The sequence below is a fragment of the Melanerpes formicivorus genome, unplaced genomic scaffold, assembly GCF_026170545.1.
Source record: "Melanerpes formicivorus ecotype bairdi unplaced genomic scaffold, bMelFor1.0.p_v2 SCAF_14, whole genome shotgun sequence".
Lineage (NCBI taxonomy): Eukaryota > Metazoa > Chordata > Aves > Piciformes > Picidae > Melanerpes > Melanerpes formicivorus.
Window position 1 is genome coordinate 13,538,416 of NW_027142366.1, and position 20,896 is coordinate 13,559,311.

The window sequence follows — 20,896 nt, forward strand, 5'->3', positions numbered from 1 at the left end:
CTATTTTTACTAACAGGCAAAAAAATACTCATAACCAAATTAAGGAAGAACTACACACAACTGACCGATCTCTTACATAACTATCTAGTATGTGAAACATGGTTTATACTAACACAATTTGTAAAGGAAGGCAAAGTATTAATACACTTGCAGTGTATTTGGAGAAACTGCCATGGGTGTATTGCTCACAACATACCTGAAATATACACCCAGCTGTTACTTGTTTCTCTAGAAGTAAATTTTTCCATAAGCCTCATCCTGGAGTGGTGTGTTCAGAAATGTGTCACAGTAAGCTTTTCATTGCTGATTCAAGTTAGAGCTCAGCTTTTGCAGATACAAATCACCAAGCAAAACTCACTTGATAATGAATGCTAATCTTACCTGGAACTTTGTCAACAGAAGCAAAAACAGAGCGTTGTACCGTAGGATCACTGCTACCACGACGTGACTGATCGTAAAATCTAAATGGAAGGTGTTGGGCTGTAGCTGTAGAGCTGTGTCCAAAACCCATAACTTCAGTTGAAGGCTGGACAGGAAGATCCAGGAGAGCTATGTTTAACCACAATTGATAATTTTTGTTACTCAAAAATAAACAAAAGGGAGAGTAGGTGAAAATAAAATTGATAGTTTGTTCAGGACCTTAAGACTAAACCAGATTGCTTAACATACTTGGAGTGTCAGAAACAAGCTAAGATAGCTGGTGTGTTTTTCCATTTGCCCACTTAATTCCCTTCCTGTATTTCAGAGCTTCCTTCGGTATACTCACTGATTTGTTCAGTTTACTGATTAGCTTCAATTTATCCTTCACTCACTCAATATTCAAGCATTGTTTTAATCATTCTTTGCTATTTACACAAATGAACTCTTCATCTCTTTGTGTGCATTTCCTCTAAACACAGAAATCTAGCTGCTGCTGATACTCAACATTTTGGATTGCGAATCATCACCACATCCCAGCATTAAACATTATCAATACCATCAAATCACCTTTAACTCAGGCCTCGGGCAAGCTCAAGTTTAGCCCTAAAGCAATAGAAGATCTGCTGTCTAATCAGGCCATCACATTTCAAGGGAAGTGCTGAGTTCTGTGAAATGATTGGTAGCTAGTGGTTATAAGAGAGAAGTTTTTCCTTTTCACGCTTTCTTTGATGCATATATTTTATACATATTTACACATATTTTAATCCAGCAATAACTATTGCTTGGAAAGTAGACTGTGGTTAAGAGTCTTCTGTGGCCCACCAGTTCTGAGATTTTTTTAAACACATCAAAATGCTAACAGAGTGAGTTGCTCTGAAGTCTTGTTTTCCAGAATCCTTTCAAAACTCACCTGCTATTCTCTGCATCTTCATACGCCGAGCCTGGATACGGCCTTTCGCAAGACGCTGTTTTGCAATAATGCAGCGAATGTGATCAGAAAAAATGAATGTAGCTTGAAGGATAGGGAAGGGCTTAGAATGAGGACTTGAGGCAGGCTTGTGGATTATTATATTCAGAGCTCTACTGTCATCCTCTACTCCTGTCACCTGCATATCCTAAAAGAAACAGAAGTAGCTAATGAAAAAGTTATTTATTTGTAGTTTAAAATGCTATCAACATTTAAAGGAAATACCATGAATGTTCCTAAGAAAGTTCCTAAGAAAACAGTTTCTGTGTTTAAAAGCCAAAAAGACTACGCAAATTGTACAACTTTAGATTTAGTTCTTCAGAAATTTGTACTCAAGAGATTAAGTCAGTTTACAATTCAATTAGGTTATTTGAGCATAGTAATTTTCAGATGATACAGCGTTGGCTATGCCAAGAAAGAGACATAAATGAGAGAAACTTCTTCGAGTTTCAAAATCCATTAGATAAACACATATCATTTTGAAGCTACAACATGTCACCTTCCCTACCTGTGTAGGAAGATCAGAACTCTAGACTAGAGTTCATTACTGTACCCCTTAAGGAGAGTGCTTTGGAATCAATCCTAAGGTACAAGATTTCTGTGTTCAAATGAACACAGCCCAACATATACTGGGGAAACTACCTCATTTTCAAGTATGTACACTTCAGAGAAACAGATATGGTCTTAAAGACAAGAACTAGGGAAAAAAAACCCAACTAGTAAGAAGACGTGTAAGCATTGTACAGAGAGAACATTGGTATTACCATTTACCCATCAAAATGGTGATTTTCAGCTCAGAAAAACTAACCATTCAGATTAAAACTTCTCTTACCTGCAAAAGGCCTGCGAATTTAACTACTCCCCATCCAAGTCTGGCAATATCTGGCTCAACCAAACTCATCTGGTAAATATCCACAGCAAGGAATCTTTGAACTTGACCTCCATCCTTTGTTATGACCGTACAAGCAATGAGGTCACTGTTATCTGAAGGAAGGAGGCAAAAGAATAAATTATATAGCTACTGAAATTTAAGGGTTCTGGGGTTTGTTTTATAGGAGGAACAAATGATATTTGGAAACAGTATTTCAATCAGATCTATGTTTTGTTCAGTATGTTCTTAAACTACTTCAGGCTCAGACTCCCCCTTAAATTTTTTTTTGGCAGCAGCAGCTTATCTCACCTCACCTGCTGAAAAAGAGCCAACATTGTAGTAAAAAGCTAACTCTTTTTGAAACAGGAAACTTAATTCTGTATCACTAATCCTTTAGCAAGTCAACAACTAAGTTCTGGACATCTTTTTTAGCTGACAACTGCTAATTGCATAAGGTAATTAACATCTTGTGCTGTGTATTCTCTTCGGGAAAGATCAAAAGCCTGAGTTGCACTAAGCTCATTCGGCTTAATTCACCAGGCCCAAAAAATACCAGCAGGAAGAGGACAGACTGTAACTATTGAAGAACACATCCTACAGCTTGTACATTTTCACAAGTTCATTACCTCCTTTGCTAGCATTCTTTCCACATTTAGAGATAAATGAGTTTATCCCAGTCACCTTCCCCTGTTCTAAGGTGCATACCTTAGACTTAATGCCAGAGTGAGTTCCTCTGCCATTTTCAGTATTGCAGGCAAATATACTCTCTAAAAATTAGTAATTTTTTTAGCAACACTTGAAAAATAATCTATTTATTTGAGCTTTAATCTGCATTTTATCCACTGGGCTACTGCACAGCAGCTCTGTTATCACAAAACTTTAGCTTGACTCAATTCAATCAGATAATTAATGGTCTTGATGCATAAAAAGCCTCTGAGATACTGAGCATATTCCTGTAACAACCACTAAAGCAACTAGGGCAACTGTTTCTTTAATTGGAACAAGATGCTCAACAGTTAAACAGAGAATTAGAAAAAAAATAATTAATTCCTGAAACATCAAGCAGTCTTTCCCTTCCTTTTAAGAAAAAAGAAGCTTCAAAAATTAAAACCCTAGAAAATACACACTCTATTTTAGGAATCACATGCCCTCCAAAGCTATGAATGGTACCTGCAAGCTCTTAGTAAAACAACAGCCTGAACAGAAGTTGACTACTTATCAGGTAATGCCACTGTGTCAAATTCTTCTAGGTCTCAATTACAAGCAATGGATTAAAAGTATTTATGTTATCACCCACTTTCTTCTCAATTTTGTAAAACGCTGGAGACAGTAAAACTACTGCTTTGTGATTTAGGTCAGAACTATTCTGGAGTCTGTACTGTTCAGTAACATGTAAGGTCATCTAGAGACATATATTCTGATGGAAAATGAACACAGGTATATTGTATTTGTGGACAAATAGCATCCTTCATGATTTGAGTCCTTCCAACTTTGTTTCTTCAGGATGGAAAGTGCAATAGTATTGTCTCAAAATGTTGAGAGTACTTTGCCTTTGCTTCATAATAAGTACTACTTAATATCATAAAGTCACTCTGGACATCACGGACTGATTCCTCTTGGGAACAGCACAGCATCTTGTTCAAAGGTGGGAGCAAAAGCTTCCATACACCAGCTTTAAAACTACAGAATATGAGGAAAAAGATCTCCAGGGCAGGGGGGCCATGATGACTACCAAATCCCAGTTTAAAGTGCATTTGGAACAGGTGAAACAGGAGAGAATAAAATTCTCCTAGGACCAGTTCATTTAGAAAACAAACATACTAGGAAACCAGGTGAGGGAATCCAAGTCCTTTACACACTAATATTTAAGCCCTAGAACTGTTATTAACAGTCTCTTTAAACAAAAAAACCAAACAAACCACACAAAAAAACAACCACAGGGAAGAAAACCAAACACAAAGCTTTCCAATTCCAGCAGAAGAAAAACTTAATGCAATAATCTTGATAATGAATTACAGCAACAATTCTTTTGGGTCTTTAACTTCAAAAAGCCCAGAAATGTTCTGTGATGGACTACTTGGGATATTAAGAGACTACTTACTCAAGTCAAGAACATCATCTGTCTTTATCAGATCTTCTTCCCTTGTGAGTGGTAACTGAGTTTCTGGCTCATCTCTCAAGTGCAGCGATAGTGAACGGAGCATGAAGAAGACTCTGATTGCCTTAAATAAACAAATAAAACCATTGCTATACTCAATACTGTATGTTTTAACAGAATCTTAAGAACCTATTCTTGCTTTTACAGCCCCTGAGTTTACTGTCTTGTTTTTATAGCCCCTGAATTTGTCAAGCAGTAAATCTCCTTTTTTAAATTGAGAAAGCATAATGTAATTTCCAAGTTAGTTTAAAAAGGACATGAAAGAAGTTGAAGCATGCTATTTATTTTCAATGACATAGTAGTAGCAGAGGTTTTATCCCCCTGGCACACATAAATGGGCTGCAACGGACAGGCAAATGATTACAGCAGCTGTTTAAGCAAGAACAATCTTGGATTACTGCTTTTTAATCATTATTTTAAGACTGATGGTATTTACAATACCTGCACACTACAGGCAACTACACAACCAACCTTCAGAGATCTATCACACTGAATTTACAACAGCATTAACTCTTCTGGCTGAATTTAGCTAAGATGTCTACAATAGAAAACAGTGGGGATTTCTGAGTTTTCATTTGCTGTGCTCATCAAAGCTAACCACGTGCATTCTCAGAGAGCCTTATCTGTATTCTCAGAAGGTCTGCATCAGGACACAGTGTTCTGAAAGCTGCACCAGCTTCAAACAGCTGCTCTGTGAAATTAATATTCGTGTTTTGATTTAGAAATTAATGACACAGGGTATGCAAAGACTACATAGTGCCAAAAGAACAATCATCATTTTATTAGCCATATTTTGAAGAGCACCATTTATAATTTTCTTTCACTGCAAGAACTGCACCTTCAGTATAGCAAATGAAAAAATCATTTTTTATTACTTCCAAGTGCTCTGTTTTTAAAGCAGTTCCCTACATAGTAATTCTGTGGCATACTGTAAATTAACTGCTGTCTTACAGTAAAAGCATTGAATTCATGGAACAGCTGCAGTGCCCAGGAACTCCTGTACTGCAGGAAGTATTAGGAAAAACAAATCTAAATTGCTTTAAAGTAAATCCCTTCACCCTTTTATTTTTAAAATCAACAGAACTGTGGCTCCTGTGAAACAGAAATGTGAGTGCTTGGCCAGCTATCATACTAGTGCTGCTTTCAGAAACTTCTGTCAGAACAGGGATGAAAGAAGGGAACTCGTGTATCTGGCTTTTCCAAGAATTCACAGCAGAGTAAGATGAACTTGGCATGCTGTTGAAATCTAATATGCCAATATGATTATCTGGAGCAAAGAACATCAAGAGTGTCAATGAAAATATGATATCAACACTACCTCGTGAATAAGAGCAGAGTGCTTTCTCCCATCTAGGCAGACCGCATTCCAATACCAATAGTCCTCAGCTGCTGGTAATACCAATATAAACCCAAGAGCATGTGATTTGTGATTTCCTATAACATTTTATTAGATCCCAATAAAAGAATTGAGTAGTTCAGTGGCCTAGAATTATTTTCAGCTGGCTTCTGTTTTAAGTAGCAACATAAATGAATTGCTATCCATATTAAAGAACCATGCATTATGATGAGGTAAACATTGCACTGATTCTTGCATTTATATACATGTGCAAAGAAACAGCAATTTGCAGGAAAACCTACCAGAATCTTGTTACATTCCCATTAGTGTTTTTACAGCTAGTTCAAAACCTCCTCTCAAAAGTCTTTGCTTGCTATGTACTCTGAGTTGCAGAATTCAAGAGCCAAATAAGCACATAAAGGAGTTTGTGTTATTCTGGGTACTGGTAAGCAGTACCATCTTTAGGACTACAGAAGTCAGAAGAGATGCGACCAACAAGCAGTAACTGGATTAGCAACAACAGCAAAATTGAAAGCATCTGGTTCTAGGTAGGAGGCTTCATCAAGCAGTAGCACCTGATTTCAGCAAGCAGCTCTACAACTTCTGATCATTTTGATGGTTTAACTCAGGGGGGTTGGCTCTCTGGATTTTGGAAATGTGCCTTTGATAACGTGAGAGATATCGGATTTCTGAGAGTTCCTCCTGAAGTTGTTAAGAGGAATTGCCACTTCCAGGGACTTTCTACTGCAAAAGAAGAAGTGGAAGCCTAAAAAGACCTGGTCTCTAACAGCTAAAAACTCCTGATATATTCAAAATACGTGATTTTTTCACTTGCTAGTGAATTAAAACTCGAGCACTTTTTTAGAATCATGCTGTGGGGTGCTCAGAATTGAACCACTATCCATTTGAAACTGTCAGCAAAAAGGACCTCCAGCAGGCTAAGCGGTAGCAGCAATGTTACAAGATAGACTGAATTTCAGCAGCATATTTTTATGGCAGTTCAGCCTAAGAGAGGTAGCCTTGAACGGAACAATTGTTTCCATTAACATGCATTTCTAAGTATCATTCTGTTAAATGTCTCTGAGAGAATTCTAGGAAGTATTTTTGCTTTCTAGGAACAGTACTTTCAAGACAATTCACTGTACTTTATCAAACTTAACTTACTGTGATAATGAAAGTTGTGTGGTTTATAACAAGCAATGAAAACAAAAGTTTTCAGAAGATTCCTGGAAATGTGTTGGGTTTTTTTCTTCAATGAGTACTTCAATATACTTACATATACACTTAAATAAATGCAAAGCTACCCAAGGAACACCACTTTTCAAATAACAATGTCATGAAGCAATATATCCTTAAGACATACTGGCATTGCAAGGCTTACAGGACACTGCCAGCAAAAAGACAAGAACTAATTATCCCAAGAATGCTGATAATGATGTCATTATTCAGCTCAGTATCACCTCTAGAGATTGCTTCAGTCACAAAAAGAGTTTTTTTTTCTATTTTCATCCTCACTCAAGATCTCTATCATGAATTACTTCAGCAAGATGAACACTTCTGAGTGGAATTGTATTTTTCACTATGCTTAGACACACAAGCAATATGAAGCCAAACAGTCTTTCAGTGGAGATTCTTGCTACAGAAATATAATGAAACAGACATCAGATCACAAAGGAAATTGACAACTGATCAAAATATCTTTTTTGTAGATGTCTCCACAGTTTAAAAATTAAAACCCCAGCACAGGTAAATATTATATGCACTCCACAAACACCTGTCCATATCAAGTCTTTATGGATGAAGCTTTCCATCAGGCATCTTTCAAGGAAAAACATTTGCATTACTAGAATTGTTTGGACTCACTTTGTCATGAACAGCTGTAAGAAAAACAGTCTTACCCTTCGCGTTCTTTCCACATCTCCACAAGGCAATCTTTTCACAAAATCAATGCCAGTCAGTGGCGTCCCCGTTGGAGGCAACAAGATTGAGGCATCCATCATCAAGTACTCTACGTTCATAGGTTTAATCTATAAAAATATTTTAACATTGATTACTAGATAGAGTGATAGGCATTTGTGTCTTTCAAGTGCAACTCATAGTTGTGTATTGTAAGAGGAAAGAATTGTTACAAAGTTCTGAGAACTGTTAGCACCCTTCACCTTATTTTAAGATCCTTCCGTGCAATCTCTATTCTACGTTTGCTTATCATCCCCTAACAGACTGTTTAAGTTCCCATACTGAAAAAACACAGGAAGAAAAGCTCTAAAAGACTACAGAGGAAAAGCTGATTCATGAGTACTAAACTTCAAAGTCTATCATGTTTAATTTTAATTTTTGACTCAAATTTGTAATTATTTCAATCACAAGAAAGTTTCTCTCTCCAAAAAGGACTCTCTAGTCTCCAATAATACAGGAATTTCCACACCAGACAATTCCCTTCGGTCTTGCCAATAACAGTCAGCTTATTTTCATGAATAAATGATGTCTGAAATATCCATCCTTCTGTACCCTTGGGCAATCTCATCTGACTTCTATTATATACACACGCAGTGGAAACATGAGCTTTGTTTTGCCAAAAACCAGCTGGAATAGATAAAACATATAAAAGCCCTTGTACAATATTCTGCATAGGACAAAAAGGCAGTCATGTGGGCATTCCAAAATAGCCAACTATCCAGCAGCATTCCTGATCACTTTGCCATGGTCAGATAGCATAGAAGCAGCAGACTGAAACAAGGTCCAGATTTTTCACAATGCAGTCTTGAACATAAACTCAAAAAATTGCTCTGATCTCAGAGCAATTCATCCTCAGTGTCTAAACCACTGGATTAATAAATTCAGTTAATGTATAGAAAGATATCAAAATCTACACTGACAATGAGAACAAATGAGAACACCGAACTAAAATTTCTAACACGTAAATAACTACTTCAGATGCACTTCATGAGTGCACACTGGTTTTAGACAGAATTTTACATCACCAAAGTGAGGAATGTTAAAAAAGGAAAATCATTGATGAAAGCAAAAATACTAAGACCTACAGTGTTCAATTTAACTGCTCCTCTGAACTTGTTTTCTTCTCTCATGAATGAAAACACTTTTCCTTTCTTTGTCATTCAGAGAGAACTTGTGCCTTCTAGAAGTCCTATACCATGTTATTTACAGAACTCATCTGACAAGATAACATCAGTGCTACTCAGCACTTAAATCAGCCTGCCCAGCATGTCATTTGCTAGCTAGGCACATAAATATGGTTTAAAGAAAACAAGTTTCAAGTTCCAGGGTGTAGCTCTATCCTTTACAGGAAATTTTTTAAAAAAAGGAAAAAAAGTGCAAAGCACTTGCAGAAATCATGCTACAACAGAAACCCCTAGATGTATACTGAACTTGCAAGAGAAAAATTATGCTAGTAGTGGTGCCACCTCTCAAAGTACAGCAGTATTTAACTAAAATAAATACACATAACATTAGATGCTTCCATTTATAGTTTCATAGTTTCATTTAGGGTTGGAAGGGACCACAAGGATCATCTAGTTCCAACCCCCCTGCCATGGGCAGGGACACCCCACACTAGATCAGGCTGGACAGAGCCTCATCCAGCCTGCTCTTAAACGCCTCCAGGGACAGGGCCTCGACCACCTCCCTGGACAACACATTCCAGGGTTTCACCACTCTCATGGTGAAGAACCTCCTCCTCACATCTAGCCTGAATCTCCCCACCTCCAGCTTCATTCCATTCCCCCTAGTCCTGTCACTACCCGAGAAGTCCTTCCCCAGCCTTCCTGTAGGCCCCCTTCAGATACTGGAAGGCCACAATTAGGTCACCTGGGAGCCTTCTCTTCTGCAGACTGAACAGCCCCAACTCCTTCAGTCTGTCCTCATAGGAGAGGTGCTCCAGCCCTCTGATCATCCTTGTGGCCCTTCTCTGGACATGTTCCAGCACCTCCACATCCCTCTTGTAATAGGGGCTCCAGAACTGGACACAGTACTCCAGGTGGGGTCTCACCAGGGCTGAGTAGAGGGGGAGGATTACCTCCCTCGACCTGCTAGCCACACTTCTCCTGATGCAGCCCAGGATCTGATTGGCTTTGCGGGCTGCAAGTGCACTTTGAGAGCTCATGTTGAGCTTTTTGTCCACCAGCACCCCCAAGTCTCTCTCCTCAGGGCTACTTTCCAGCCAGTCACTGCCCAGCCTGTATTTGTGCCTGGGATTGCCTCGACCCAGATGCAGGACCCTGCACTTGCTCTTATTGAACTTCATGAGGTTGGCTTGTGCCAAATGGTATGCAAAATGCTTCCCATATTAAAAGGCTTATTGCAGCACATCAGCTGTAGATTGTGCTTTTCCAAACAGCACCACTGTGGAGAAAGTCACAGATTATTTTTCTACCTAAAATAATTTTTTGAATATGAGTTCTAACCTGAGAAGTGTAACAGACAATTAGTTTTAAAACATGTTTATAGGTTAAATATGAACTGTCAGAGATGAATTTTAGTAATCTGTTACAACTTTCACAGCCAGTACTGTGGCACAGGCAGTACCTCTGCTGGAGGGGCTATTTGCTTGCTAGAATCCTGCTCTCTAATGGTAAGTGAAGTGGCACCACTTAAAACTGAACCCCTGCTGGGCTTCAGAAAGACACAGGAAGCTTTTCACATTGTTACATAATTAGGAAAAAAAAAAATGAATCCAGTGTCTCATTTCCTATGATGAAATAATTTTTGCATACTCTCTTTCAGAAAGTAATGAGTTTTTCTTCAATAAAAAGTTGTGAAATTTCACATGAATGATTTGTGCAAGTGTAAATGCAACTTGACAGAGACAAAAGAAAAAAATAAAATCACCCATATTTTGTTACTCTACTCCCAGAAACAGAGATACCAGCATTCTCTGCTGCTATCAGTAAGCACTTGTTCTTTCTCCTGTGCTGTGTCTGGGTTGGTGGGGCAGAAGGGGGTGTCACTTACTGTCATACTCCGGTACTCATCTTCAAACATATCCAGAAAAATCTCTTCTCCCTTTCAAAAAGAGGGATATGGACAGATGATCAATCATTATGGCTTGTTTGGATTTGTTAATTGTTTACTGGGTGCTCCTGTGCAGGTGCTAACTGTGGACTGCAGGGCTGTGAGGGTCAAGGTTGCCTAGTGCTGAACATAGCCAGTTTCAGCCGCCCCAGTGCTGGGCATAGGCCAGCCCCTCAGCCAGGCTGCCAGCACCTAGGGCACAAAGTGGGTGGAAAAGGGAGCAAGACCCCTCTGCAGCCCATGGAGAGGACTATGCTGGAGCAGATCCCCACACTGCAGCATAAGAGCAGGTGGATGAGCCCTGGAGTGTGAGGAAGAAGAAAGAGCAGAGATGAACTGTTATGAACTGACCCCAAACTCCCATTTTCTGTTCCCTCTGAACTAGTCAGAAGCATAAGAGTCCAGAAGACTCAGCAAAGGCAGAGCAACGTTGAGAAAAGGCGGGGGGGGGTGTGTGTGTGTGTGCATGCGAAAAGTGTTTTTCTGATCTGCCTTTGTTTCTCACCATCTATATTTATTTTAATTGGCAATAAATTTATTTTTGCCGAGTTGGGTTTGTTTTGCCCATGATGGTAGTTGTGAAGTGATTTCTCCAGCTTCATCTCAACCACAAGAATTTTTTCATCTTGTACTCATTCTGTCTCTTGTTGAGGAGAGAGCAGCTGGGTGGGTATATGGCAGCCACCCAAGGGCAACCCACCACGAGTTACTTCTTTTCATAAACCACAATGAGAACACACTTTTCAAGGGAATTGTGACATGAATAGGAAGAGATTTTTGACACTTGAAATCTGTTGTGGATTTACTGCTGCTTAAATATAAGTTAATGCCCAGGGCTAAAAATTTTATTTCTCTCATCATTTAGAACTCAGAGGGACAACAAAAAGGCAAAACCCTGCAGAGTTTTCCAACAACGATGACAAAGATTAAGTCAAATTTTAGATCAGCACTTCAGATAAGACAGAAAGAAAAAGTAATGCCAAAAAGAATCGCATTCCATATTAGCTCAAATGACAAAAGCCCAGAAATGTTTTGACAGTGTGGCTCCATGCCATGAAATTTGTAGGATTTGCAATAAAAGCACATCAACTCAATCTCCAATACAAACATTGAGGCTGCTAACAGCTTTTTTGTGATGTATGTCATAGTGATATGGGAAGGGCAGGAAAGGACAGGAATTCTCCAATGAAACACTTTGCTCTCCATCACAAATATGGAGTGCCCATCTTAAAAAAAGTGCTTCCTCTGGCACTATGGACAGACTGTGCTGCAGACTGGTAAATTGTAACTCCATGGTATGTAAAGGATTTTTTTTCTTACAGCATTTTGCATATATACCTTATAGAAACAACGAAGGAGATGAACGCTTTCTTCCCTTGCACCCTAGAAAACATAAAATAACTGTGTTTCACAGAGTAAACACACCATTTGCTTAAAAGCCACATTAAAATACCAAACCCACCCAAACTCATACAGAAGAGACTTCTGTTAGGTATCTTCACACTTGTAAGCTTCAGCCCAGAATCTTATAGAACACAGTCCTTGCACTTACGAAAATACAGCCTATGTGAACTAAGTTTCAAAAGCGCTTTTCTTTACATGGTTGAGATGGATAAAGTACAGACAGAAAATTAAACATAACCCTGCTTAAGAAGTTAAGAGTTTAAATAGTGATAGCCAAGCTGAGAACAGAACATGGGGTATTGATTCTTTATGTTCAGTACACAGAGCCACCAATAGAAGTATGTTCCTGAAGTTCAGTTTCACGTTTATGCTTACTGCAATCAGGTATTAAACACATTTACTCAACTACACTACAAGCCTCAAGGACGAGTAATGCTGTGACCAGTAATTTGAAAGAAAACATTTACCTCAAGGCAAGCAAGGTGAACATCTTTTATGATGCTCCTGTTTTTTGAAAACACAAGCTGCTTCAGCAATAGGCAGCCAAGTTCTAAAGTTGCCAAGCGAATTTTTCCATCTATGAAAAGAAAATTTCATTACACAAAACAGCAGCAGTTGTAGTATTGCTCTTCTTGTTAGTTGATGTTCTTAAATGCTGCTGGCTATTAAACACAAAACCAACCCAAACTCCCCTAAACCTGAAGGAGCAATTTAAAACTGAATAAAATTTAAAGCAGAACCATGCAATCAGAAGGCAATAGGATGAAAAGTATTAGAAAAGAAGCCCAAACCACTGCCTTCATCAACTCTGAAGCACAGGCTATACTGCACTAAAATGACAAAAGAATCACAGACATTTGGCATAGAAAGTTACAAGATGAAAGGAAGCTTTGCATATAGCATACTGATAAGGAATAGCTTTTTCTTATAATCCAAAGGATTCAGATACAGCCTGTATGTGAGAATCTGAAGAAGTCAGAGCAAGAGTGTATTGACATTTCTAAGCTCACAGTTTCAGAAGTTTAAAAAGGCATTAGAAATGTACAGTGTGAGCTCAGTTTTTAATCCTAAACCAATATAATCCAAGAGACAGAAAGCTTTGCACCCCAACTCCCATCTACTATTTTCCAAGTTAGCACTACGCTGGCAGAAACTGAAGATACACACAAAGTTAGTACACGCAAAAAGTGACAGAAGAAGATTTAGCAAGCATAATAAAACCCCACAATTCCGACCCTTCTCCTGAAATGTTTTGTTTAAATAAATGCATTTTTTCATCTTGTATTCCTCCCTTGCAGTATGTATAAACTCTTATACATAAACACATTTTTTAATCTGTGACTGGTAATCAGCATAGCTACTCTGCAGAACAGACTTGAGTCAAACAAACACCAGACTTTATTCTGCAGAGAATCAGGAATTTGATAGCATGTCAGTTTCAGGGGAAAACCAGTTCCACTCATATGAAGTTTCAAAGAGGGGAAGTGCAGGCAGAAGAGATGTGGCTTAAACAAACAAAAGAATGTTTCCATGGAACAAGTCACTGAGCTTTGTATCCCTCATTACACACAAAAAAAAGGCAGCCAGGAAACCCCCCCACATTTTCTGCAAACCAGTTCAGAACCCAAAATACAATTTGTGATTAAAATAATCATGGAAAATTTGTTGGCACCTCTAGAGACAGAAGAGTGCTATAAGCAAAGAACACAATACAGCTTTCAAGACTCCACTGGAATTACTTTTACAGGCGAAGGTGCCATATTTTCAGGATGAAATCCTACCTTAAAAGCTGTAGGATCTCATCATTTCTGTTTATTCAAAAGTACAGAAAGTAGGAATTAAGACAACAGTTCCCTGTATAGTTCTGAGTATAAATTAATATTCAGTAGAAACACAGAGTTTCTGGTTCCTCAGCAACCAAAGAAAACCTGACAGTTGTCTTTCATACCACATACTACACGTATTTCACGTTGATTGAAGAGCATGCTAAACAGATGCTTTCCCTTCAAAGACAAGAGGTTAGGTAGCTTTTCTTTATTTAATCTTCAAAAATCTCAGCTTGGCAGGAAGACAAATACTGGAAACCTGATACCTGGTTGTGCAGCATAATTCATTATCCTGATGAGCCCTTCTGCAAGTACATGATTATATGAATTTCTCTCTTCAGCATTTTGAGCTGGAAGTTGAATTCTTTCCAGCTTGACTGGGTCAATCCCTTTTGCGGGGAGATAAAGGAAGAAAGGTAAATTAGAAAGCCAGATTATGCTCAAGGTAAGTATTTAATAGACTGTAGCAGTTTTCTCAGAAAAGTGTAATCAGCAATACCAGACTGGGCAAGTTAAATTTCTGTTACTAGGAAAAAGAGGAACAACAAAAATTAACCACATTTTTTCTATCACTGGAAAGTCTCAGCATAAATGGAGCCTACTGGGTGAAGACATTCAAATCTCAAAGAGGCTGGTGACATACAAACCATTTTGCTGTAACTGTAATGCTAAGGCTATTATGCTGTATCTGAAAAGTATAAAGGCTAAAGGCAAAAAGACAAAAGTCTCATTTAGAATTCCACTTTGATCAAGTGATCAGTTCAGATGTTTTTAAAAAAATAGGGATTTTATTCTGTGACTAGCACCCTCTTATTTAGTACCCTCCCTATTGTGAAGCACAGATTCTCACTAACTTGTTATAGAAGGAAACTAACCACATATTTCTTCAACCTATTCCTCTAAAATAGCAAAGCTGTTTCTCAGAAAAGATTGGTTACTGTAAGACCTCTTAGAACAGAACATAGTTATGGACTGCTGAGAAACTCCCTGTCCTCGTTCTAAAGAATAGCAATAAACAACCCCATAAACCAGAAGGTGACTACACACTAGTTTATTGTTTCTTCTGACCCTGAACTTGTAGTTAACTCTGCATAACAATGCTGTTTATGATATCTGACTTATTTCTTCACTAAGCATATGTATTTGGAAGAATTAATAAAGGTCTGTTTAAAGATTAATAACAGTGATACAATTGTGCTCCCTTGTGATGAGCATGAAGAAAGAGGTTCAGGGGAAAGAAGTGTTTAAGAAACCAGAGTAATCAGAGTATTAGAGTTCACAAGACTCTAATACTTTATTAAAGAGATGCACTTTTCCTTCTGGAAATTAAATCTACTTATATGTAATATTTCTTAGAGAGTATCTATCTATACGTAGATTAAGCTTTCATGGATGGACAAGGTCATTAAGGTCATTGACCAGCAGAAAAACATTAAGAGGACTATGAAAATGAGGGAAGAATGAGGCAGGACGAGGCAGCTGTTCAACAAAGTGGTCAAAATTAAATCACAATCAATGAATTAATATTCAGCATCTTTCATTTGGTTGTCTGTGCAGTTGTGGGTTCTTGAGATGCAGCACATGCTTTAGTAACACAGATGATGGGCTCCTTCTGACATTAAAGATGTCTCACATACAGTTTGCAACAAATCTGTTCAGCTGCATAAGTATACACCTAGAGATTCCTTCTCCCTGTTCACATGGATATTTCTTGCTGGCAAAAACGGAGACCTGTAGTTTGATAGTCTGTAAGCAAAAAGACCTCTTGCATTATGATGAATTAATATAAAAGCATGGGCTCCAGCTCAGTCCTGAGGCACTTTCCATGGCTGATACAAATTTGGTATAGAATGGAGCAGCTGTACAATTCCCAAGCTTTTAAAGAACAACATCAAACAGGCACTAAATCAGCAGCTTGTAACACCCCTTCTCTTCAAGACACTGATTTTGTAGCCCCCCAGGGCTGAAAGCAGTATATTACAGGCACAAGAGGAACTGGTTGGTGAAAGACAGTGAAGACCAAAACTGGATGCCATTATCTTCGTAACACCCAAGATCTAGGGTCAAGGCTAGGGGAAAACCAGAAAATAACTTCCAAAGAGCAACAGGCTAATGTAAACAGTTGGCAGGAAAGGCAATGAATACAGCCTGAAGAATTTTTCCCTTTAGAGAGGGCTTATGTGACCACCAAAGAATGAAGTGTAGATTTCTGACCCCTTAAATCCATAAAAGGTATCTCCAGTTTTAGGGACAGGATATACTCTAGTCTCTTAAAAGGTAGATATTTCACTGCCTGTTGTATTTGTCTTGGCACTGCTGGATGTTGGATGAAAAATAAACAGCCAAGAGAATGTTGAAGCAAAGCAGCAAGAGGATGGATCTGCTGCATTCCTCATGATTTACAGCAATGCTATAGAGGTAAACAAATAATCTTTGACACAGGAAGGGATATCAGATTTCTTCTGGAACCAGGACATTGAAGAGTGACTAATTAGACAGAAAACAAATACAACAGGCTGATGAATTATGCTCTTAATAAAAGAATTCTTAGGCAACACAGCCCTAGAGTGCAAGCTTACTCCTTTACAATGATACTGAAAGACTTCTGGAGACTTTCTGAAGCTGCAACTATTCTGGCTTCAACTGATGAATTTTATGAGAAGAGAAACCATCTCTGACATCAGGGTTTTCTAACGCAGCAGTGATCGTAAATCCCTCAGGGAAAGATATTTTCTGGAAGAAGTATACTGGCTGCAGGGTGGGGGTGGGAAATGCAAGTCACAAAGGGCTTACAGGATAGCAAGGCTGCGGTGCTGTCTTTACTGGTATTAGTTGCTTTATTATCTCTTATCATAAGAGACTGTGAAAGCCCTAACACTGTCTGAAATTTATAAACTCAGAGAAGTATTGCTTCATTCCTGGAAAATGATAAAGCCATCAAGAGGATGGCAGAGAACAGGAGGGGTTCAGCTTAGCTAGTTCCCTCAAGACTCATTTCCACTCTGCTTGCCCATTAGAGGTACCTTGAAGCTGGAAGAGTATTCTTTTAAGCATGCTATCACACCTGATGCTCTTCTGCTCAGTTTACTGCAGCAGTTGATTCATCTAAATTACTAGAATGGAACAGAAGCCCATCAGCAAACAATAATTTAAATTCAGCTCCTGATTCCTGAAACACGATTATTATGCATGTGATGTGCATCAGAGGTTTACATTACTGCACCATGAGCAATCCATTTATTTAGAATAAAAATATTTAGAATAAACCAAACCAGGTTGGAAGAGACCTTCAAGATCATTGCGTCCAACCCATCAACCAATCCAACCCACCTAATCAACTAACCCATGGCGCCAAGCACCCCATCAAGTCTCCTCCTGAACACCTCCAATGACGGCGACTCCACCACCTCCTTGGGCAGCCCATTCCAATGGGCAATCACTCTTTCTGTATAGAACTTCTTCCTAACATCCAACCTGAACCTCCCCTGGCGCAGCCTGAGACTGTGTCCTCTTGTTCTAATACTTGGTGCCTGGGAGAAGAGACCATCATCCACCTGTCTACAACCTCCCTTCAGGTAGTTGTAGAGAGTGATAAGGTCACCCCTGAGTCTCCTCCAGGCTGAGCAACCCCAGCTCCCTCAGTCTCTCCTCATAGGGCTTGTGTTCCAAACCCCTCACCAACTTCATTGCCCTTCTCTGGACTCGTTCCAGCAAGTCAACATCCTTCCTAAACTGAGGGGCCCAGAACTGGACACAGGACTCGAGGTGTGGCCTAACCACTGCAGTGTACAGGGGCACAATGACTTACCTGCTCCTGCTGGCCACACTGTTCCTGATGCAGGCCAGGATGCCATTGGCCCTCTTGGCCGCCTGGGCACACTGCAGGCTCATGTTAAGCCTACCATTGACCAGTACCCCCAGGTCCCTCTCTGCCTGGCTGCTCTCCAGCCACTCTGACCCCAGTCTGTAGCTCTGCATGGGGTTGTTGTGGCCAATGTGCAGAACCTGGCACTTGGATGTGTTAAATCTCATGCCGTTGGACTCTGCCCATCTGTCCAGCCTGCCGAGGTCTCTCTGCAGAGCCTCTCTACCCTCCAGCAGATCAACTCCTGCCCCCAGCTTGGTGTCATCAGCAAATTTACTGATGATGGACTCAATGCCCTCATCCAGATCATCAATAAAGATGTTAAAGAGCATGGGGCCCAGCACTGATCCTTGGGGCACACCACTAAAACACACAGAAAGAGAAACAGCAAAAAAAAAACCAAAACTACAACCATCCTTTAGGAAAGGTTACATACTCTTATACTGCCTGTATAACAATTAAGTACACTTTTAACATGGTTCTGTTCTAGTACACATTTAACATGGCTCCTGGCAAGACATGCAAGATGTATTATGGCATAGAACACTGGCAACTTAAGCTTTCAATCAATTATTGCACAACGGATAAGAAGGCTGTCGAGGAACTGCGTAGTATAAAAACAATTACTGAAGGACTGCCAAAGCGGCCTAGAAATAGGCAATACATGACTTCCAGAATCACAGCTGATTCTCAGGCCTTCTATATTATCTGTATGTTTAAAGTACACAAAAGTTTAATTTTAACATACAGGGTCAAGTTTTCAACATTTTATACCTGGCTTACTCATAGCAACCACAGAATATACAAAGTGTGAAAGAACTGGATCCCGTATAGACGTAGACTAAATAGAATGGGCTTCAGCTGAAACTAAGAGACTAAAAATGAGATGCAATAATCATATTCCAATTCCAAGAAATGTACAAAAGAAATCTGAAGTTTACAAAGCTTTCTACCAAGTTCTTCTTAAAAAGGTGATCCTTAGCAACTCTTTTTAGTTACAGCATACTTATTTCTGCCTCCCCACAGAAAGTTTTTCTCACTGTTTCAGGAATGCATAAACACACATTACAAACAGATGGTGCCTTTCTAAAAGCACGTGTCTCATTTAATTTTCTCTGGAAAAAAGCAGAAACTGCTTACCTTTGTTGTGTGACATTGCATATAGAAGACAGAGCACAAAGAGGGCATAATAATCATCTTCAGCACAGTCTAGTGCATTATAGACCATATCAAGAAAAGGTCTGTGGAAAGGAGTAATTTTTAAATGGTTAAGATGACCATATCTACAGAAAAAGTAGTAACTATCTTGTTCTACAGGTAGCTAACAGAAATGTGTATTTACAGTAATGCATGTATTCAGGCATTCAACAAAAATTGACCCATTTAAGAGTCCTCAGATTATAGCCATGCCTTGTATTCATATTCTGACATAAATTCTGCTGCTGTAACAGGATCTGTTAGATAATACTTTTCTAGGAATTGACTGTTCACACATTTACTGGGTTATTTGTAGCACATTTATGCATATGCAGAAGAACTGCACAGCTTGTTTAAAGCACATTCAAAATTAACTCAAGAAGCCGCAATCCCTATCGCATTTAAACAAACAAACAAGAACAACCTACCTTGAAACTCGTGCGCTAAGAGTTACAAAGTTTTTACTATTACAAGAACAGTTTTCACCAAAAGTCTGGAGGAAGCTAGATTATTCTAAAACAACCTCTCCAAAACTTTACCACTGGACAGTTACAGGAAAGACAAATGAACAAGGAGGCAACATTTGAATGGAAAAAAGCTGTAGACTACAGATGAATTTTGTTTTCCTGGGTTTAAGCAAGTGTGACCTACAGAACACGCAGAGGAAGCCACAAACAGTGTCAGGTTCACCTTTCACCTATACTCCAAGCAGACCAGGAAAGTCAATGTAATCCAGAAACTGGACAGATCAGATATGGCTCAAATAAAGCTGATAATAGAGCACAAGCCTGATAGCAAGAAAACTTGGCTTTCTATCTTAAAAGTGGCTTGCACCCAATCAGTTCAGAGAATAAGCAGAAACTCAATCCATCTTCACAGACGGCCCAGACCGACAAAACAACCAACCAACCCACCACCCCCACCATCAAACTGGGGAAGTGGCAGAGTCACTAGAAGAAATTAGTTTAGAACTTTGATTGGAAAGAGGTAATTCCTAGCTCTCAAGGTATTTTTTCAACAGTAAAAAGAAAAAAAAAAAAAGCCTTAGAGTACTTCCATGTAAAATACTTTAACATCCAAAGTCATAAAAAGGCATATTTTTCTAGCTTCAGACCTAACGCTAATACTATGTGGTATTAAACAGCTTCTACAGTCTCCAAGGCATTTTTCATTTCCCCCCCATATACTACTTAAATTTGTGAAATTATGTAGCTTTAAAAAAAAGTAATTAAAAATACTATTACAGCAGTGAGAAAAAGAGTTTTCATTCTAGATTGCTTCTTCACAGCCATCTGTCTGTACTATCAAAGTATGAATAGCAAAAACCTGAAGCAGAAACAACTTCCATGAATCCCAGCTCTATGAAAGTAGCAACAGAAAGTACAACCTAGCATGAAGGTTTCACATTCTGGAAAAAAACTTTGCTGTGCAGCATATTATAAAAACCAAGTTAATTTATAAATAAGCCTTTAGGCTTTAACTTCCCAGTAGCGAGGCACATCAAAATAAAGTTACACCAAAAGTACTCACATTTTCCCTTTATGTTCTTCAGAGTAGTTAAATGGCTAAGAGAAATTGAAAACTTGCCTCACATTTTACAGCTACAGACCTTTAACTGAAAACTGTGCTGGTTTCCATTTATTTTCACTGATTATTTGACAACTTCAAAAATAATCTTCTCATATTAAAGGGTATATGGCAAGTATGCAAATTTATTTTCTAAGTCTGTAAGCATTTTCTTCCTTTACTAGCCTTTTACAAGTGAATTGATAGAAGACACAGATCAAATGCTATGCAAATATTCTTCAAATTGTTTATTCTTGC

The 20,896-nt window shown here is 38.8% G+C and overlaps 1 protein-coding gene across 5 annotated transcripts in view; it reads right to left on the reverse strand.

Annotated features, from left to right (window-relative positions):
- The window catches only part of CLEC16A (C-type lectin domain containing 16A), a 58,618-nt gene that overhangs the window by 16,085 nt on the left and 21,637 nt on the right, over positions 1-20,896 (reverse strand). For 4 of the 5 annotated variants that reach the window (XM_068147129.1, XM_068147128.1, XM_068147130.1 and 1 more), the window contains exons 12-21: positions 19,016-19,116; positions 14,277-14,399; positions 12,652-12,761; positions 12,119-12,163; positions 10,721-10,771; positions 7,651-7,779; positions 4,360-4,480; positions 2,220-2,371; positions 1,331-1,535; positions 382-549 (exon numbers count right to left, since the gene is read on the reverse strand). In XM_068147129.1, coding sequence (XP_068003230.1) covers positions 382-549; positions 1,331-1,535; positions 2,220-2,371; positions 4,360-4,480; positions 7,651-7,779; positions 10,721-10,771; positions 12,119-12,163; positions 12,652-12,761; positions 14,277-14,399; positions 19,016-19,116 — 1,205 coding nt within the window. Of the gene's footprint in view, positions 1-381; positions 550-1,330; positions 1,536-2,219; positions 2,372-4,359; positions 4,481-7,650; positions 7,780-10,720; positions 10,772-12,118; positions 12,164-12,651; positions 12,762-14,276; positions 14,400-19,015; positions 19,117-20,896 lie in introns of those variants that run through there. The other variant, XM_068147132.1, reaches the window with a different exon arrangement.